Source organism: Pimephales promelas, chromosome 24 (assembly GCF_988280905.1).
Source record: "Pimephales promelas chromosome 24, fPimPro1.hap1.1, whole genome shotgun sequence".
Taxonomy (NCBI): domain Eukaryota; kingdom Metazoa; phylum Chordata; class Actinopteri; order Cypriniformes; family Leuciscidae; genus Pimephales; species Pimephales promelas.
In genome coordinates this window covers 16,938,814-16,953,458 of record NC_142792.1, presented here as the reverse complement: position 1 = coordinate 16,953,458, position 14,645 = coordinate 16,938,814, and the positions used below count along the sequence as shown (strand labels likewise).

Here is a 14,645-nt window from a genome sequence, read left to right as displayed (position 1 = left end):
GATCTGGGCGGACAAAAGCGATACAGCGGCAGGGGTTCTCCCCGACACAAACACACAAAGAGCACCTCACTCCCGTTAAGCTTCGGAAAAACCCCCGAGACGCACTCTACACCGGTCTCCTCAGCCAGCGCCGCGTTATCCGTCCCTACGCTATCGTCTCCTCCATCTCTCATGCGCTCTGTTCTGTGCATCATCCCATTCTGCTGTTTTTATCTCTGTACTGGGGTCTGTTTGTACCCCTCCGTGGCCCCGGACAGGACACACTCCTGCCAGCATTAGAGGTGTGTGTACATAAAGGGCTTTTCAGGAGGACTGACCCTGGTGCTAGCTAAACTGGATTAGCAGGACACTGTGTTGTCCATGTTGCCGTGTTAAGTGTGAGCGTCTGAGGTGAGGCCATGTGGTCTTGTCTATAGTACTAGCTGATTCGTAGTTTAATAGCTCAGCTGACTTCACGTTTTGGGAAAGATAACCTCAGGTTTAAGTATTCGTTCAGTGTGTATGAGGAATACGGTGTCCATTCCAACAGTTTAACCTGTTTGGTGATCTTTATTTTAGACAAATGTGATATTTTGTGCATGTAGAACTGATACTGAAGTAGTTGTTTGGTTCTAAACACACTTTGGATTCAGTAAAGATTTGGTTTTCAGTTCAATTTTCGAATGCAGTAAATGATCCTGTAAGAACGGTGTTGTGACAAACTGGCTTGAAAACGGACAGTTATTATAAACCGTTCATAACCAATCATAAAGGCCCGTTCACACCAAGAACAATTACTATAAAGATAACTATATTAACATCCACACCAGCGGACGATATCGGTATGAACTATTTTTAACTTGGTATATCTTTATAGTGACTGATTATATTGAAAAATAGATTATAGCTTATTTTAGAACTTTTATGCTGTACATTATAATTTTTTGTCACCTTGTTTCACCAAGAAGCATGGACAATTCTCATTCACAGCTTTAATGAGATTGTTTCATAATACAGGCAAAATGGAATAGGTTTATTTAAAATGAGTAGCATATCGGTTATCGTGAGATTATCGGTAATTAGTATAACATTCGTGAATTCCTATTGGATAGACAATAGATTTAAAGAAAGCTAAAAGATGGCAGGGCAATGAATCAGAATTAAAATTTGTAATATATATATATATATATATATATATATATATATATATATATATATTAGGGCTGTCAAACGATTAATCGTGATTAATCGCATCCAAAATAAAAGTTTGTGTTTTTTACATAATATATGTGGGTGCACTGTGTATAATTACTTTATATATATATAAATAAACACACATGCTTGTATATATTTTCATGTATATACTGTATATAGATTTATATATAATTTATCTTATATAAAAATATAAATATTTTATATATAAATAATATTCTTTTCTTAAATATACATGACATATAAAAATATATAATATATTTTATATTTTAAATATAAAAATATTAAATATACTAAACATTTCTTAAATATATACAAACATGTGTGTGTATTTATATATATAAAATAATTATACACAGTGCACCCACAAATAGTATGTAAACACAAACTTTTATTTTGGATGCGATTAATCGCGATTAATCGTTTGACAGCCCAAATATATATATATATATATATATATATATATATATATATATATATATTGCATTTTAGAAGATTACATTTTATAAATTGATTTTATTAGAGACCATTTGTGATGATAAATTGGTATTAGATCATAAAATACAGAGACTTGTAAAACAGAATTTGGGAACAGAATAAAATGGGAATTGCTATATATTTCAAATGATATCTGTCTCTGTTCAGGCTGATATTTCTCCCGCTGTCCCGCCGTCTCCTGTCATTCCCCGACTGACCCTCAGAGTGGGCGCTGGACAAGACAAGATGTAAGTACCTCACACACACACACATACACGAAGAGTTGAGACTATCAGGCAGCTCTCTGTGTGGTCAGAGACTCTGAGTCTGTGTACAGGTGTGAGTTTCAGGCTTTGGGTCTTGTGACCAGTCCCAGACGGCCCATGAGGTCTTTTAGGGGGGCAAACACACACACACACACACACCCCACATCATGGCCCCCTCCTGCACACTCCTATCAATAGCGCTAGTGTTCACACCACTTAACCCCCTCACACACACACACACACACAGCGCCATACTACAGGTAAGGCGATTACTGATTCCTGAACGGCTACACGTGAATGATGTCGCTTTAATGGCCGGTGTGATTTCGACTCGGAAAGTAAAGTGTCTACACTGTGTTTTGACTGTGCTTTTGAATTTCTTCCTCAGTTCCACCTGCATGCAGGACAGGAAGCATTAGTGTTTACGTCTGAGCGCGTGTGTGTTTGTACAGCATGGCCTTTATTCTCAGTGCGTCGGGCGTCTGATGTCGGCTGTGTTCGTGCACCTGTAGTCCGCTGTGTGGAAAAACACAATCAGCAGTCCTTTCAAGAGCAAAATGTGTTTTTATGTCTGTCCTTGTGTTTTATTTCATTTACATAAGCACAAAGCTTTAGGTGTTGTTTATGTTTAACTTTTAGTGTTGGTTGAAAGACTTGTGGGATGCACTGTTTGTTAGTGATGAAAGTAAGAGATAAAAGAGGACTGATTTGGATCAGCAAAAACTGATCGGTAAAGTGTACATTTTTCCCGAGATCTCAACTGAAGCTCCTCTGATGCACGTGAAAACATGGACAGGGGTCAACTTTGACCTCTGAAAGGTTTTGAGGTCACATCCTGGACAGGACATACCCCACACCATCTTTGCCCCGAGAGGGAGCCTTGTGCATGGTTGTGGTGTGTGTGTGTGTGTGTGTCTGTCAGATGAAGCATAAATAATGAGTGCCTGTGTGTGTAATCGGAGCTGACCGTTTGACACGCCCTTCTCAGGGTCAATACCACAGCAAGCGCCGCTGTCCACTCTCTCTGAGCCTGTCAATCAACCTGTTACTCGGCAACAGCAGGGTTTAATCAGTGTGTCTGGTTGCATTTAAGAGATTAACTGCTTTAAGTTCTTCTCTATTGCACAGATCAGAATTATTAAGGATATCAGAATATATATATATATATATATAAGCTAAAATTGAACGAGAAAAAATATATATAATATAATAAAATATATAATATATACAATATTTTTTATATAAATATATTTATATGTGTTTATTTATATTATATATAATTATATTTATGTGTGTTCATATAAATATAATTAATTATATAATATATAATTAATTTTTAATACAAGCATTCCTACAGTCGTCAGTATAGCATCCCAATAAAATGGTGGTATGTTGATTAATCCTATTGTTTAGAGCTTTAGTGTGATTATTATTTTCTATTTTAGTTTTATTTATTTAATTGACTGATTTATTCATAATCAAAAACAACATTTAAACAGAAAAGCAGATTTATCATATTGTTCATTTATATTAGTTTTTGGCCATCACAGAATAATGATGCCTCATTATGTCAATATTATATATACCAATAATACTTTTTAGCAATATTTACATTACCAGTGTACACTTCACCATACCTAGAGATTGGCATGGGGTACTTTCCATAAGATCACCTCTCAATGCAAATCAAACTAGCTATTAGGCTAACTGAAGTAAAACCATGCCAATCTCTTGATGTGTGAAGATGTGGGGATATTTTAATTCCAAAGGCCAAGGGAACTTTATCAGGATGCATATTATCCTGGATCCATGAAATAACTGCCCTTTAAAAATAAAAATCTGCCTGACTCTATGGAAATTTAACATGGAGGTCTCTTGACTTATGAACCCTGCATTTTAAGGAAGAACATTTATTTATTTGCCTTACATTATTCATTCGCAAAGAAAAAACAGTGTCCTTAAAGGTTGGATTTTTCCTCATTTTTTGAAATTAAGCATTAAGATCAATTTCCAAAAGATGATTTTTTTTTATTCCTCTTTTTACGCAACTTTAGCATGGATGTGTTCACTTATGCCAAGCACTGTATATAAAGGCATAGGCAAACCTATATATATATATAAGCTACATATCATTATTAATTATATTTAACAAACAGTAGTACAATAAACTCAATCAGTTCATGTAAATAAATGAGATGATACGGTATGTAACCCTTTCCCTCTCTTTCTCTCTCTCTCTCTGCCCCAGTGTGATCAGTAAGGTGGTCCCAGAGTCAGAACCCTTCCCTCCTCCACCACGGACCCATGTGGCCAGGTCAGGTCCGGGAGCTCGGATGCGTTCCCCTCCCGCTCCTCCTCCACCTGCCCTGGCACCTGTAGCACCTCCACCCCGCCCTCCTCCTGTCCTGCCCCCAGCCGCCCCCATTCAGACGCCACCACCCAGCCAGGCCAAGTCCCGGGGGTGCAGCGTCGTCACAGAGACCGTCAGTGCATACGTGGTAAGTCTCAAATATACACACGAGAACACTATTGGAAATGAATGACTGGATTCATTTAATATAATTTGTATTAATAATCATTAATATTTTTTTTACATTTTATATTTATTTCTTAATAATTAATTACACAATCAAAAATTGTAGTTTTAGGCTATAGTTATCATGCTATTATATAATATGGCAATAAACAGTTCTACAGACGTGTATCATGCTTTGTGGGACTTCCAATCAGAATTTAAAGATGAATCTTTCCATTTTATAATTGAGCTATGGTTTTATAGAAATATCATGTGACTTCCTGTCAGTTTCACCTTTGCTTTGACCAAGAAACACATTTTGAATTTTATGCACTGAATTGTTGTCCTTAATTATTTGTGTTTTGCATTATTTGATTTAATTAGATTTATTCAAACATACATTTCACGATTGAGACCGAATGCTTATAAATGCATTGAAAACAATGCATATCTATCAAACACATATTGCTTAGATTTAATTATTTTCTATATATTTTCTAATAATTATAATTATAGTTGCTCACAGTGAGTGGCAAAAAGACTGAGCGGCTGTATTTGTTATTAGTGTGAATGCCGCGAAAAACAAAGACAACACGTATAAAGCGGGAAAGAGCTTTGCGATTGACTGTACAACTAGATTTGACAAAAAAATCGGAGGTGTATTTTTACAGACTGCTATAGAAAGACGAGCAAATGGATCGCTGCAATTCACAGAAACAACTGGACTCCAGTCAGCGAAAGCTGGATCTGCAGTTATCATTTTGTGCTGAATTTAGTTGTAAAATCATACCCATTTTGTATTGTTATATATATTAACAACTCATAAATTAAATATTTATCATTGCATATTCTGCATTATTGGATGTTTTTTAATAAACACTGACCAAAAAAAAAAAACCTTAAGTTTTAGGTCAGGACGATAGGCTATATATAACACTGATATAAGTGATCACCCGGATTTAGACCTACCTATATTGTAGGGCTGGGTATTGAGACAAATTTCACAATTCGATTCGATTTCGATTCACAAGCTTGCAATTCGATTTGATTTCAATAACGATTCGATTCAATATTGATTATTTTGGATAGCAGTTACAATAAATGGCATTTTTTCTCAAGGGAATCAAATCTCTTAACTAATGCTGTAACTATAGGAGTCTAGTTGTAGCCTACTAGGCTTCATTAGCTTAATATGAAGGTAATAATGAATGAATCACTTAAATTACACTTTTACTTATTTTTATAATAAGAAGATTATATGAAATATAAACATTTAAATGGTGGCTGTCATAAAAAACTTGCCAGATTTATTCAAATATGAAGGTAATAATGAATGAATCACTTAAATTACACTTAAATTTATTTTTATAATAAGAAGATTTAAATGGTGGCTATATATTTAGCAAAATGCTCCTCTCTGTAGTTATTTTTTCTAGCTGACTAACGAGTTGATGTGGGTTTTCTGAGGTAAATGTGACGATACATTGATTACAAGCTGTTTAACTGACGTCTTTCCACGGTTGAGACGCTGATTGAGCGAATCAATGTGACATGATACGAATTTCGATAAGTTGTACTCTATCTTTTAACACACTTTCAGATGCTCATTCATGTTTATTTCGCGCTGTAACTGGTATTATTAAGCCGGAAGAGAGATCAGCGCTGCTGCTTCTCTTGAGCTGCGCCAGAGCGATCTCACGCCACAGCGCCAAAACTCTATTTATGTTTTTGAATTTCTAAAGAAAATGGACGTAATTTGAAAATTGAGACTTTGCTTCATATCAATAGTAACAAAGGACAAAGATTATTGCGATTTTTTTTTTTATGCGCGCAGCCGCGATATAATATCCCATTCATTCAAATGAAACCGGATGAATAATCGATTCTTGAGACTTAAGAATCGATATCGGTTCGTAAAAATGAGAATCGATTAATATCGAGAAATCGATATTTATTACCCAGCCCTACTATATTGTATTTATATAAAGCGTTCACAGGCAAATTTGCTTTATGTTTAGGTCTATATTGCTTTTATTTCCCCGGTGTCGAAATCAGGCAAACATAAATGTCAAGCAACACGATTCCTGGCTGCATGTCAATATCCATGGATACCTGGATCTTTAGTAAAATGTAAGGAACACTATATTGAGTCCAACATTTAGTTTAAATTGATAAAATTGTTCGTTTTAGTCGCATTTTCGCAGTTTCCCCGATTAAATCCAGTCACGTAGCAGATCTTTTGCCACTCAGTCAGGCTGAGGGGGGTTATTCCGGCAAGAAAATTGACGTCAATGCATTCCCTCTATATATATATATATATATATATATAAGCGCTTGTTTTACTTTCCGTTTTGACCAATGCTAGATGTAACACTTCCAAATTCGTTTGATTTAATTTATTGGTTCTTGTGTTTGTTCATTTGCAGATTCTAGATGAAAGGGGTAATAAGATCTGGATTTGTCCAGGATGTAATAAACCTGATGACGGCAGTCCCATGATCGGATGTGACGAGTGTGACGACTGGTATCACTGGTAAAACCTCTTTCCAGCTTCTCTTACATTACACACTCCCCAAACACTGATTTTTTTTTTTTTTCGGTGATGTGACATAATTTACACAGAAAACAGATTGTGCTCTTCAGAAAGAACTCTAGACGGGACTTTTTATCTATAAGGAAGTGGCCTCAGTCTTGATTTCAGGAGAAGTCATACAATCGTCTTTATTCATCGTGTGTGTCATGCACCACACATTTCCTTTTTTTGACATACGAGCTCAAAATGCAGTATGTTTTGATTAAATAAAGTTGTTTTATTTTACACTAATTCTCTTCCGTGCCATTTCAACACAAAGTAAATCAGAGGAAGTGCCAATCAAAAATAAATAAATGAGTCTAGATTGCCTGGCATTATGTAAAGCTTTATGGGAATCATCTTTTTGATGCGTTTCTCTTACAGATCAAACACACACACACACATAGAGAGAACAAATTGTGTCTCTTTCATGATGAAAGTAGATGTTTTGATGCTGAGAATGATCAAGTAGTTTTATATTTGAATCTCCATTTTGGATTGTACCAATATATGAGAAGTGCAAGCTTAAACTTGAATGATATAGATCGGTATCATGACAAACAACTTGTGAGTCTCGTCGATCTCTTTCTCTGTCCTTCAGGCCATGTGTGGGTATTTTAGCCGCCCCTCCGGAGGACCAGTCGTGGTTCTGTGTGAAATGCGCTGGCAAGAAGAAAGACAAGAAGACAAAAAAAAGGAAACGCAAAGCGCACTGACCCACATTTCTTTCTTTTTCTCTTTTTTCCTCCCGTCTCCGTGCTCATCTATTTTCGCCTTAACTCTATTTTGCTGCATTTGTCTGTTTTTGTTTCGTTTTCACCCAGCCCTTCTTTTAACTCGGTTAACTTAACTCAGTGTCCGGTATCATAATGTATTTTTTAAAAAATGAAAATTTTTCAAATGTTGTATATGTTACTTTTTTATGTGGAGGATCGTACAGTACGTCTATATGATCTTTGTTTCGTGCTCATGATTGTTCAGTAGATGTGTGTTGAAATGAACCTCTCAGTTCGCCCTCATTTAAAGGTTGTTCCATGTTATGTGCTCATTCATCAAATCACCCAGGAGAAGAAAAAAAAAACGTTCTGTACTATAATCTGCCTTTTAATATCGTTCTTCTGATTGATTTTGACTGGAGGTGCAGTTTCATTTTACTATGGATTTAATTAAAAGTTGCTTTTTCACATCTTATCGTTTGGTTGTCTTGTCGTTCGTTTAGGAGTGTACAGATAGGTAGTCCACTCATTCAGAAAAAAAACAAACAAACGCTAAATCAGTGACTGTAATCTTAACATAAGATTTTCATGAGCACTGTCAAAATAATAAATAAAAGTTTAAATGTATTTTATTATTTGACTTCAGTGATATTTCTGTATATTCTTTTCACTTTTCGTCTTTTCTCTCAAATTCGTACGTTTTTTTTATATATTGCCGCCATAAATGTTGCAATGAGTTAAATATGATAAATGAAGTGTCAGTTATGCAATGAAATGTTTTTTTCAAGAACACATTGAATAAAAAAAAAACACATAACCAGAGAGATGGGCATTGTTTATTGAAAAAATGATATGTTGCGTGTACAAAGTACAAGGTAAGTGTCTTTTCATTCTTGTCCTGACAAAAAAATGTAATGGTTTCAATTTACAGTGTTGCATAAAGTGTCAAAGCAATGCCATTTAAACAAGTGAACTTTTCACAGGCAAACACTAAAATGATAAAACATTATAATTTGAAGCATTTGCTTATAGATACCGTCACATGAACAAACAGGGAAAAAGCTCTCATCGAATCCACTTGTTGAAGCAGTGAACTGACGGAGATATCTACGAACTTTTTAGGTAAGCTAACGTTTCTAGTTCTTCATTTTTATTGTTGGTTTTTACAAATGTTAAAGAGAAGAATGATTTTTGTTTTATTTAAGATTAATTGCATATGCGATTGACATCGGTTATGCTCATTGGTGGGTCCTTAGAACGCATCTTAAAATCGCTGGCTGCCAACGAATTCAGCATCAGGTATTTGACATTGTTCTCACACCATATAGTCTCCATATTGCACTCAAATGTTTGTCGAAATTGCTTAGTTAAAATGAGCTTAAGCAACACAATTGCTATACATTTTGTCTAAATTTAAATTGAGTTCAATCTACTTAAATATGTCAAATTCATCCGTTTGTGTTGAATTACATGAATGATTTGTGTTGTGAATGAAAAGGCAGGATGATTTTCACATCGTTTTGAAGCCAGAACTCGAAGCGACAACATCCATTAGTCCAACGTCTTGTGGACGCATATTTCGTACGTGTTTTGTGGCCTTATTTCAGAAACTTTCATTTTTAGTTTATTCAATAACCACGCATAAACAATATTCTCTCATGTACATACATGTTGCTCACATATTATGGTAGCCCTGTTTGTGCTAAATATAGTTTAATTTCACCTGTTTACAAGCAACTGAAAAAAGCACAAATGTCACAGCATGGCAAAACATCTCAAGGACCCCAAAAAACCCTACACCCCAGAGGGTTAACTGAAACTGGGCTGTTAGTTCCCAGCATGCTTTGCATATGGCTGAATTACGAGAGAATAAATGTCTAAATTAAGTGTTATTTTATGTGTTTTTGAGAAAAGAAAGACTAAGTAGTGCGTAATTGTGATTAATGTTCAAATACTTTGCAATTATTAGTACCATTTAAATTACAATGGGTTACCATTGTGGTTAGTCTGAAAACTGATTCAGCAATATTCTCAGCAAATGCTTTGGTTGATGTAAATCTTATAAATTAAGATGCAAAAAATTGTTATTGGTAGCTAATACTTGTTTATAGTCTTGAAATGTATTATTGAGACACTAAAATAAATTTCATTGGATGAATGAATAATTATGAATTTAAATATCTAAATTCACTGGCAATATTAAATCAAGCTGTGCCCAACCATCGTAAATAAGTTGAATCAACCTTAATACATTAAGTTGACCCAACGCAAGTACATTAAATTGATATAACAGAATTGCATAACGCCGAAATAAAGCATGTTAATCGTGTGAAAAACCTTTCCATGATTTTCTTATGTTCATTCAAAGAGTTATTTTTTTTTGAGTTGTCCATTTCTTTATATAATGGATTTCATTGGGAACCAAACGGTTCAAGGTCCAAATATGATTAAAACAATTTTTTTGAGTTGTTTTTCTGCGCGCAGACAGACAAGACAGGGCAGGTTTCTTCTAATGAAACAAAGTCTCAGCTTTCAAATTTTTAATACGAAAAGTTTTATTATGAAATTAAAACAATAGTTTTGGCGCACTAATATGGCGTGAGGCAATGTATGTTGTCAAGCGAAGAGGTAGTGCACGTGAATCATCTTTTCTTCTACTACTTAGGTTACAGTACAAAATAAACACGATTTAACATCAAAACAAATTTAAGGGTCAAACATAATGATCATGTCTCTTAAATCTGTGATTCAACCACTGATAAAATTCTGATTCACAGTGTATTTTTGTTTTATCATTTGAAATACTATTACACGTCGTTTTGTGAAACGTTAGCTTACTTGCTAGTCGTCTTTAAAATAGGCTAAAATATGGTTAAAATCTACAGTATAGGCCTAAAGAAATCTTTTAAAGCCTCGAAAGACACTATACTTTGAACAATCGATTTAAATGTAAAACTTCTTTTTAGCAAGATGAGAAATAGCGAGGACAGATTTTTAAACTTTATTAATATACCCAGGAAAATGCATAAAGCATTTCCATTATCTACACATATGAAGGGTAAACCGGGTAAAATACTTGTCTTATCAACTTGTCCCTTTGTAGTTGTGCCAATATGACTATTTAGCTCTCACACAGCCGCTTTAAAGTGTTCCACCTGATGTGGACTCTCCGCCACTGAACTCATTTAAAATCTCCTCAAATATCCCGTCACTACCTGTCATTTCCGCTAATCGCACAGATACGACTGGCTAAATGAGCCTTTGCCGTAGCGAGATCATTTCTTTATGTTAGCGCTTATCACAGAAAACTGAGGCCTTTATTGTTGCATTGTTATTCGTTTCAAAGCAGAAACGACTGTTCTGCTGCAGCGGGGAGCAGTTAGCAGTGGACTGGTTGGTGATAAGAAATGCGTTCCACATGTAGACTGGTATCCAGCACTGCTTCTTAAAGGACGGAGTATCTACAGACAATAGCTTTGAGCTCTGAGCACCTTCTATAACAAAACACCTATGAAATGTTTGCTATGCAGCAAAGATGAGCGGTAAGGTCATGACTATAAATGTAAAAGCGACATAACAACCATGTGGATTCGTCATGACGTATCAAAAATGACGGCTAAATTCGTGCAATGGCTTCAAAACGGTTTTGGTTATATGCCCGTTCACAGTTGAAACGATAATAGCACATACTCCAATAGGCTATTCGAAGTGTATGCGTCAGTTATGTTTTGAACAAATTGTTACATGTCATTTTAAAGTCACCATGAAATCCAAAAAAATAAATAAATTACTAGGCCTTTCAAACGATTAATCGCGATTAATCGCATCTAAAATAAAAGTTTGTGTTTACATAATATATGTGGGTGCACTGTGTGTAATTATTTTGTGTATACAGTATATAAATACACACACACATGTATATTTAAGAAAAAATATTATTTATATATAAAATATTTATATTTATTTATAATATAAATTATATGTAAATCTATATACATGAAAATATTTCTTAAATATATACAAGCATGTGTGTGTATTTATATATATAAAGTAATTATACACAGTGCACCCACATATATTATGTAAACGCAAACTTTTATTTTGGATGCGATTAATCGCGATTAATCGTTTGACAGCCCTATAAGTTACGCATTCACATGATCTTTAATCAAGATAACTTCCCCCTTCCTCTTGCAACGACATCTCTTCTCTGATGACACGTTCACTGTCGCGAGGGCGGGACAACAATCAAATTCCGATGGACAAAATCAAGCCCCGTTGTACAATTTTTCTTTTTTTTTCTTGTTCAAGCACTAATAATTCCAAATAGAAAGAGTTCATCACCCACTTTTTTAAACAGCGTTGGTTCCGGAAGTATCTTTCCATTAATTTCTCTCATAGGGATTTCAAAAAAGTATTCGTTAAGGCGTTATATGCCATAGAACAAGCCAATCAGCTACGAGGTGAATCACAAATATATATTTACATATACTGTATATACAAAATAATTTACACACATGTATATTTATGCAAACACAAACTGTTATTTTGGATGCGATTAATCACGATTAATCATGAAAATAATATAATGCCAAAAAAAAAAGTTTAACAGTGTTCGCTTAATGGCTTTAGTGATGGAAAGAACTACAATCCCATGAAGCATTGCTAACAGCATAATTGAATTAAAAATGAGGGAGAAATATAAAAGTATACTCATTTAAAAAATGTATGTTAAGTTTATTGAAAAATATCCATACATATATATATATATATATATATATATATATATATTGTATATATTAGGGCTGTCAAGCGATTAACCGCATCCAAAATAAAAGTTTGTGTTTACATAATATAGACCATTTCACAAGATGTAAACAAGACTGGTCCAGAAGCACTTCCTGTTTCAGTTTGTAACCGTTTTCTTTATTTCACATGTAAAGAAAACATCTTAAAGATGTTTGTTTAACTTTTTGATTCAGTTTTATATGTTCTGTTGGTTGTATTTTATCCCAGCTTTTATGTAGTGTTAAAAAACTGAAACAGGAAGTGCTTCTGGACCAGTGTTGTTTACATCTTGTGAAATGGTCTATATGTGGGTGCACTGTGTAATTATTTTACATATATAAATACACACATATGCATGTATATTTAAGAAAAAAATATTATTTATATATAAAATATTTATATATAATATAATATAAATTATATATAAATCTATATACAGTATATATATATATATATATATATATGAAAATATTTCTTAAATATATACAAGCATGCGTGTGTATTTATGTATATTATATATATATATATATATATATATATATATATATATATATATATATATATATATATTAGGGATGCGCGGTATACCGGTATTACAAAAATACCGATATATAATAAATTTCAAACGGTACAATATCATAATTTTGTTAAATTCGGTATTTAATGCGCTGCTGTTCCGAAGTTCTCCCCTAGGCGGCAGTGCGCTACCGAAACTGACGCGGGTCACGCGAAACCGGCAAACGAAGGAACACGACGGATCAAACGAAGCTCATTCGAATTTCTACACGCCCGAAATTAATAAATAAAGAGAAGTATCAGTGAAATAAAGCATTACTTTGCCTGCTAAAGTAATGAGAATAGTAAAGTAACAGACCTCAATGAATGCAGCACTCTGCAAACGTTTCTTTCAATAAAGTGTTTCCATGGGAGGCAACACATCAAATCTGCCGAAGCGTTCGTCAGTTGCTCATCCTGACTAGTTAACTAAGAGTTCAGAGATCGACTGGTGAGTTCATCATTCAACTGATTTAATTTTGTCTTTTATTGAACACTGAACAGCGCACATACATTAGAGCTTATCAATTAAATATGGTAAACACGAGAGATCAAATCTTATTTCTTGCATGACACGGTAGAACCAATTCAGTTTAGGTCTCATCATTTTTGCAATTTCAAACAAACATATTCATTTAATTTGAATTAATAAAGAATAAATGTAATAGCAAAAACTAATGGCATTATTGCTGCTGTTGCGACCCATAGAAAGAGAGAGAGAGAGAGAGATGGTAGTAATATAAATATTGATGATATTAGCCTACAATTAAGCTACATTTGTCAAAATTCATTAAGAAACCTGGCCTAACAATATAGCATTGATTAATCTAGATCAATCAGTAATAAAATGACCTAAAAATGTAATACATGTTTAGCATAACATTGCAATGCATTATATGCATAATCTATACCCAAACACAAACAGTAAGCAAACCAAGATGAATAACACTATAAATGTTGATAATTCTCTGTTGATGCATGACAGCTAATGGTTTACATGCCATTTCATTATTCTATTATTATATGTTAATCTATTATTATTATAGATATTAACCTATTTTAATTGTATAATTTCAGGGTTTTTTTTCTTTTCCAAAATCAAAATTTGACCTACTGTATGTTCCTTGACTGAATTTATTTATTTTGAAAATTTTGATCTGTTTTTGTTTTTTGATACTTTCTTTGCACATATGGTAGTTGAGAGTTTCAAGCAGTGTTTAATATAGTTGTTTCAATTCACTTAAATTTAGACTCTTTTTTTTTTCCCCGACTGTGGTATCGATTTAGTATCGATACCGAGGTATTAGGTTCTGGTATCGTACCGAAGTCAAAATTGTGGTATCTAGACATCCCTAATATATATATGTATATGTATATATGTATGTGTATGTACATTAACATATTTGAATATTTAATGTACTTCATGGGAGTGGTTGGAGCTAAAGAGAACTTGTCTGATTGGTGAATTAATCTGCACAGCATCATGGGAAATGTAGTTTTCCACCACTTCAGCTGTTAAACATGATTATTTTAAAATAAGTTAAAATATTGCGGGCTAACGGCTT

The 14,645-nt window shown here is 34.0% G+C and overlaps 1 protein-coding gene across 1 annotated transcript in view; it reads left to right on the top strand.

Moving 5' to 3' along the window:
• Window positions 1-8,212, top strand: part of taf3 (TAF3 RNA polymerase II, TATA box binding protein (TBP)-associated facto) — a 58,677-nt gene extending 50,465 nt beyond the window's left edge. The window contains exons 4-7 of the mRNA XM_039668561.2: window positions 1,837-1,916; window positions 4,183-4,432; window positions 6,876-6,982; window positions 7,623-8,212. Coding sequence (XP_039524495.1) covers window positions 1,837-1,916; window positions 4,183-4,432; window positions 6,876-6,982; window positions 7,623-7,737 — 552 coding nt within the window. The 3' untranslated portion in view covers window positions 7,738-8,212. The remainder of the gene's footprint in view (window positions 1-1,836; window positions 1,917-4,182; window positions 4,433-6,875; window positions 6,983-7,622) is intronic.
• Window positions 8,213-14,645: the final 6,433 nt, after the last annotated feature.